The sequence below is a fragment of the Thalassophryne amazonica genome, chromosome 16 (assembly GCF_902500255.1).
Source record: "Thalassophryne amazonica chromosome 16, fThaAma1.1, whole genome shotgun sequence".
NCBI classification, from domain to species: Eukaryota; Metazoa; Chordata; class Actinopteri; order Batrachoidiformes; family Batrachoididae; genus Thalassophryne; species Thalassophryne amazonica.
In genome coordinates, this window is record NC_047118.1 from 22,607,687 (window position 1) to 22,614,900 (window position 7,214).

Genomic DNA, 7,214 nt, shown 5'->3' on the forward strand with positions numbered 1-7,214 from the left:
TCAGATGGGATTAAAATTTTTCTAATTATTTTATTTGCACACGGATGGACACAAAGTGCTGACAACACCCTCACATCAGCTACCTCTGTGCACAAGTGCAAGCTGAATGAATTCATCCACATCATGTTTACAGGAGTCACACTGACTGAGCTTCTGTGACATCCCCAGATTTGACTGCTTTTCCATTTGTTATTCTTTCCTTATTCTATCTGAGCTGTGAGGCATTAAAGCTCTTCTGTCTGTACAGTTTTAAGTTTTAACCATCAAATAAACACATTTATAAAAGGTTCATATATTGAAAGTCTTTAACCTTTATCATGGTGACGCAGACATTCAAAAATGTCTGCTGTGTTTTGGTAGGTGGGCTCCTCCTTCACCTCCTCGTACAGGTTAGGAGATGAGGTTTCCTCTTCACGGTGGCTGTGGTCAGGAGAAGTGAAAGAGGAGAGGAGTTGAGGAGGTGGCGAAACAGTTGCATTGTCACCCTGTGAGTACCAGTTTGTTGTGCTGTGTAGTTTTCCCTCCGACCTGCGGGAGAGAGAGAGCGCACGGTCAGAGGCAGGACACCATGTGGCTCAGAGAAACCAACCCGAGGTGCAGCTGCTTTTTACTTTGAGTTTTCAGGTTCTGAGGCTCCACAGCTGGACAGACGCATGGCTCGCCACAGGTGTTCTATCCACTCGTTCCTGTCAGCAGCTGACTCTGCTGCCTACACACACACACAAAAAAAAAATCATTAGAAGTGAAACCATCAGGCTGCTCATAACCTGAATGCAAACGACTGTTAACTCACCAGCACTTTTCTCTTCCCGTTGGTCATGATGATCTCAAACAAAAAGCGCTTGCTGCTGACTTGCTGCACCTCTCGTACCGACTGCACCTGGGTTTACACACAGCCAGACAGACATGTACCACATTTTGCTATCACAGCAAATATAAAGATGAATAAATAACTTAATGATTGATGAGCTGCAGCACTTTCATTTTCACATTAAACCTCCCATTTCTGGGAATGGGATCAATTTGGGGAGTGATGTAAATCAGTAGTCAGTAATCAATCCACTGGAACCAACATGTTGGATGCAACGTTTACACCACAAAAGAGTGAAAAAAAGCCAGATAAAGTTGGTGCTACTTCATTCCAATAAATTCAACATCGTTTCTGTTGACATTTTTCTTTTTGTCACTTTTTCTTTATGAGAGGGTCATTCCTTTGATCCTGTCATTAGGATAGATGTAAGTAGGATCAAAGGCAGGCTCAGCATCATCGTAATGAAGGTCAAAGATCTAAAGCAGGATGAAAGAAATCATGATGAAAGAGGATCTATACACACACACACAAAAAAAACTCTTCCAAACTTCATTGAAATTTTTAATGTTTTGTACTACTGATTAACAAGCAAATGGCAATGAAAATATAACCTCCTTGATGGAAGTAAATTTTTCAGTCAACTTTAATAATTTGTGAATAAATGCAAAATTCCTTCAATTAGTTCATATTAATAAAGTAACTTCACTGAAATAATTTTAATGTTCAAAACATTTGAATCAAATAAATTCAAACATTTTGGGTGTTATATATTCAGAGTTGATAGACAACAGCCAAAAAGGAAATTTGTTGTATTGTGTTGGAATTTGGGGAAACATTAAGATAAATGTTTTGCTAGTTCAAGTGAATCAACTAAATCTTGTATCGATTCATGATACCGTTGCCTGGTAAATATGCTTTGGTAAATGTGAGCAGCTTTTACAACCTGTCTGCCAACATCTAACATGAATAAACACACATGATTAAGACATTATTTACATAGTACCAAGTATTAGGAAACATAAGTAGCTGCTCTGCACACCTGGTCCCATCAGATTTCAAAGGTCAGGCAGGGTAGGACCTGGTTAGTCTTTGGATGGAAGATGGCAGACCAGGAGCTGTGTGCGTTTCTCCAGCTAAAACTAAAGTAATGTCAAGATGGGTATCTGGTGTAAACATTTCCACAAAATCCCAATATGGATCTGTACTGGATCTGCTGTGGTGACCTCAAATAAAAACTGGAGCAACTGGAAGACAAACAACAACTTACTCTTGTGAATTCTTTCTGAAAAAACATACAGATCAATCACACCTGACAGGCCTGCTGTGTCACTTTCCTATGTTGGTGGGTTGGAGTTCCTACTGGACACTAGCCCAAAGTGTTCTTGATCTCACTGTGAAGGGGTTTGCCAGGAGAGATCTTGATATGAGGATATTTCAAAGAACACAAACCCCGGCTAAAAACTCCACAAAACGCCTAGGCACCAGTGTGTGTGAAGAAAGCAATGGTGCAACTCCTCCCAGTGCTGCAGGGAGACATCTCTCCTGTGGCAGCATTCGGCTGGGTCATCCACCAGATCAGCATAGTTCTGATCCTGGATCCCAGCAACAACAACATCAAAGGGCCAAAAGAAACCAATGAAACTATATTATTGTAAATTGGTCTACCAGGGAGACGAAAAAGATCTTTCAGTGCTTCGCTTACTCAAGACATGAGAAGTGGTGCAGGAGATCAAAGGCAGTATTTCAGGAGAGGATAGGTCACCATCTTGAAGAGAGTCCTCGGATACAACGCCAGTAATGTTAAGGGTGCAACTTTAGACCCCATGTCTGGGGCCCACTGCACTCTATTAGAAGGAAATTCAAGACATACAGTAGTGTTCAGAATAATATATACAGTAGTGCTATGTGACTAAAAAGATTAATCCAGGTTTTGAGTATATTTCTTATTGTTACATGGGAAACAAGGTACCAGTAGATTCAGTAGATTCTCACAAATCCAACAAGACCAAGCATTCATGATATGCACACTCTTAAGGCTATGAAATTGGGCTATTAGTAAAAAAAAAAAAAAAAAAAGTAGAAAAGGGGGTGTTCACAATAATAGTAGCATCTGCTATTGACACTACAAACTCAAAACTATTATGTTCAAACTGCTTTTTTAGCAATCCTGTGAATCACTAAACTAGTATTTAGTTGTATAACCACAGTTTTTCATGATTTCTTCACATCTGCGAGGCATTAATTTTGTTGGTTTGGAACCAAGATTTTGCTTGTTTACTAGTGTACTTGGGGTCATTGTCTTGTTGAAACACCCATTTCAAGGGCATGACCTCTTTAATTATTCTGACATATCCAAACTGATCCATGATACCTGGTATGCGATATATAGGCCCAACACCATAGTAGGAGAAACATGCCCATATCATGATGCTTGCATCACCATGCTTCACTGTCTTCACTGTGAACTGTGGCTTGAATTCAGAGTTTGGGGGTCGTCTCACAAACTGTCTGCGGCCCTTGGACCCAAAAAGAACAATTTTACTCTCATCAGTCCACAAAATATTCCTCCATTTCTCTTTAGGCCAGTTGATGTGTTCTTTGGCACATTGTGACCTCTTCTGCACATGTCTTTTATTTAACAGAGGGACTTTGTGGGGGATTCTTGCAAATAAATTAGCTTTACACAGGCGTCTTCTGTCACAGCACTTACAGGTAACTCCAGACTGTCTTTGATCATCCTGGAGCTGATCAATGGGTGAGCCTTTGCCATTCTGGTTATTCTTCTATCCATTTTGATGGTTTTCCATTTTCTTCCACACGTCTGGTTTTTTTTTTTTTTTTTTTGTCCATTTTAAAGCATTGGAGATCATTGTAGATGAACAGCCTATAATTTTTTGCACCTGCGTATAAGTTTTCCGCTCTCCAATCAACTTTTTAATCAAACTATGCTGTTCTTCTGAACAATGTCTTGAACGTCCCATTTTCCTCAGGCTTTCAAAGAGAAAAGCATGTTCAACAGGTGCTGGCTTCATCCTTAAAGAGGGGACACCTGATTCACACCTGTTTGTTCCACAAAATTGACGAACTCACTGACCGAATGCCACACTACTATTATTGTGAACACCCCCTTTCTACTTTTTTTTTTTTTACTAATAGCCCAATTTCATAACCTTAAGAGTGTGCATATCATGAATGCTTGGTCTTGTTGGATTTGTGAGAATCTACTGAATCTGCTGGTACCTTGTTTCCCATGTAACAATAAGAAGTATAATCAAAACCTGGATTAAACTTTTTAGTCACATAGCACTACTATTATTCTGAACACTACTGTAAACCATTTGGTTGTTCTGAGTGTGGTTGAACATCTAAAGAGCCACTTGAGCAGGATCCATGTGCTCTAGATTGGGTAGTGTTTATCAAATAGGTAGCATTTTCAAGTGTGGTAATAAATTATGCAGTTTCTCTAATGAGTTGGACTGGCGCGCGAGTCCAGAATGTTTTAGAACCTTAGACCGCAAATATTTAGAAGAACTCAACCCTTTTATTTCCTGTTAATTACATTTTTTTGTTGTTAATTTACTGTCTTATGTATTTATACATTGTTTAGGTTCTTATCATATTCACATTATTATTGGATTTTATTTTTACTATTATTAATGTATTTACAATTATATTATGTACTTACACTGAACTTACTAAATAAAATCACACACGCACGCTTTTAATACGAGGTCTGTCCATAAAGTATAGGTCCTTTTAATTTTTTTCAAAAACTATATGGATTTCATTCATATGTTTTAACGTCAGACATGCTTGAACCCTCGTGCGCATGCGTGAGTTTTTCCACGCCTGTCGGTGACGTCATTCGCCTGTGAGCACTCCTTGTGGGAGGAGTCGTCCAGCCCCTCGTCGGAATTCCTTTGTCTGAGAAGTTGCTGAGAGACTGGCGCTTTGTTTGATCAAAATTTTTTCTAAACCTGTGAGGCACATCGAAGTGGACACGGTTCGAAAAATTAAGCTGGTTTTCAGTGAAAATTTTAACGGTTGATGAGAGATTTTGAGGTGATACTGTCGCTTTAAGGACTTCCCACGCAGCAGGACGTCGCTCAGCGCTCCCAGGCACCATCATCAGCCTGTTTCAAGCTGAAAACCTCCACATTTCAGGCTCTATTGATCCAGGACGTCGTGAGAGAACAGAGAAGTTTCAGAAGAAGTCGGTTTCAGCATTTTATCCGGATATTCCACTGTTAAAGGAGATTTTTTTAATGAAAGACGTGCGGGCGGATTGCAGCGTCGGCTCGCAGCCGCCGCGACGCTCCGCCACAGGAAAAACACCTCCGTTGGAAGCCTTAAGGACAAGTTGGAACATGTCCAGCTCTTAAACAATTTCTCATATACTCACTCCACTGAAAGCCATCAAAAGCCGCCTGGATTTTACAAATGGTTATCAACACGGAGGTGTTTTTCCTGTGCCGCCGCACCGCGCCGGCTGCGTCCCGATGCGCGGACCCGTCCGCACGTCTTTCATTAAAAAAATCTTTAACAGTGGAATATCCGGATAAAATGCTGAAACCGACTTCTTCTGAAACGTCTGTTCTCTCACGACGTCCTGGATCAATAGAGCCTGAAATGTGGAGGTTTTCAGCTTGAAACAGGCTGATGATGGCGCCTGAGAGCGCTGCGCAACGTCTCGCACCGTGGGAAGTCCTTAAAGCGACAGTATCACCTCAAAATCTCTCATCAGCCGTTAAAATTTTCACTGAAAACCAGCTTAATTTTTCGAACCGTGTCCACTTCGATGTGTCTCACAGGTTTAGAAAAAATTTTGATCAAACAAAGCGCCAGTCTCTCAGCAACTTCTCAGACAAAGGAATTCCGACGAGGGGCTGGACGACTCCTCCCACAAGGAGTGCTCACAGGCGAATGACGTCACCGACAGGCGTGGAAAAACTCACGCATGCGCACGAGGGTTCAAGCATGTCTGACGTTAAAACATATGAATGAAATCCATATAGTTTTTGAAAAAAATTAAAAGGTCCTATACTTTATGGACAGACCTCGTATATAGATAATTTACTGCACCCTGCTGGAATGGTGTGCAAGTCCACAATGTAATTGTCAACATCCATTGTTCAGTATTGTTAGCTAATATCCTTAGTTGCTCCAAAAATTAGTCCTATCAATGTTCCATTTTGGCAATGTTCATCCTTGACACAAAATATATAAGCATACCAAACGGCAAATGTCAGCTCTCTCCAGTTTGTCCATGATCAAAGTTATACACACATGCAGACAGAGATTTTCTACATTCTGCCGCAAACAGGTGCTTTTATTTTTACATACCCACAGAGACAGTGGCGGAAAACATCAAACACACTAGTTTTCACTCACGGTAACATGACACTTAGCTAAACTGATTAAACCAACTGAACGACAAAAATAATAAATCAGTAACAATAACACTGTTAAACTAACATGAACCACATTTAAAACCCCCAAACTCCCATGGTGCATTCCAGCACAATGTCCATTGTTCAGTTATCACTAATTTCTCCAAAAATATTAGTCCTATCAACTTTTTGCAGCATTCATCCTTCACACAAAATACATGAACATACCAAACCACAAATGTCAGCTCTCCCATTTGTCCGTGATTGAAGCCAGCCAGCCAGCCACACACACGCACACACACACAGAGAGAGGCCACTTGGCTATTATAATATAGATGCTGCTGACTTTTATTCGATATTAAATGACAATTTAGTTTTAAAAACTAATAAACACCCATGGACTTACTGTGTAAATGTAGTAATATCCTCTCAAATGCAGCTGTGAAGAGAACAACTTTTAACATTGTTGAAATCACTGCGTAAACAATCAAAATTTACTTTATGACATTATAAACATCTTTATCTGACAATAAGTGTAATGTTATACATCACAGCAAAATGTGTACTTACAGCACTGCCATTCTTCTTGGTGTAAAAGAACAATGTTGTGTTTTGAAGCCTGAACCAATACGTCACCCACCTTATTTTCTGCATAAAGAATATCGATGTTACAATAACCCTGTCTGAACTGGTGTCCATAAAAAAAAAGTTTATATCTCACCATTGTGTCTTTTCTTTTCTGCAGGAAGCCTTCAAACAGTAACTTTGTCCTGTCTGTTGACATGTTGCCTTTGAATTTTAGTGAGATTTTAAGTCTATGTACGCTGTACGACTTCCTCATTAGCGGCTGTTCAAACCATCTCACATCACCTCTCTATTTTGCCTCATTCATGTTCCACTTACTCACATTACTCACCTTAGAGCTGCACAATCAAAACTAAATATTAAACGATTCAGCAAACAAACCACATCACCTAGTAGAAATTTATTTACCCCCCCCAACACTGTAGGTC

At 40.0% G+C, this 7,214-nt stretch overlaps 1 protein-coding gene across 3 annotated transcripts; it reads right to left on the bottom strand.

The window, feature by feature from the left end:
* Window positions 1-270: 270 nt before the first annotated feature.
* On the bottom strand, window positions 271-7,064 carry LOC117528152. 3 transcript variants are annotated; one of them, XM_034190728.1, is made up of 6 exons: window positions 6,923-7,064; window positions 6,772-6,849; window positions 6,608-6,640; window positions 794-880; window positions 612-709; window positions 271-507 (listed from the first exon to the last, which is right to left on the bottom strand). In XM_034190728.1, the coding sequence occupies exons 1-6, from the start codon at window positions 7,040-7,042 to the stop codon at window positions 306-308; spliced, it is 618 nt and encodes a 205-aa protein (XP_034046619.1). In that variant the 5' UTR covers window positions 7,043-7,064; the 3' UTR covers window positions 271-305. The 3 variants fall into 3 exon arrangements, with proteins under 3 accessions (XP_034046619.1, XP_034046618.1, XP_034046620.1); XM_034190727.1 differs by having other exon boundaries at window positions 271-528; XM_034190729.1 differs by lacking the exon at window positions 6,608-6,640 and having other exon boundaries at window positions 271-528.
* Window positions 7,065-7,214: the final 150 nt, after the last annotated feature.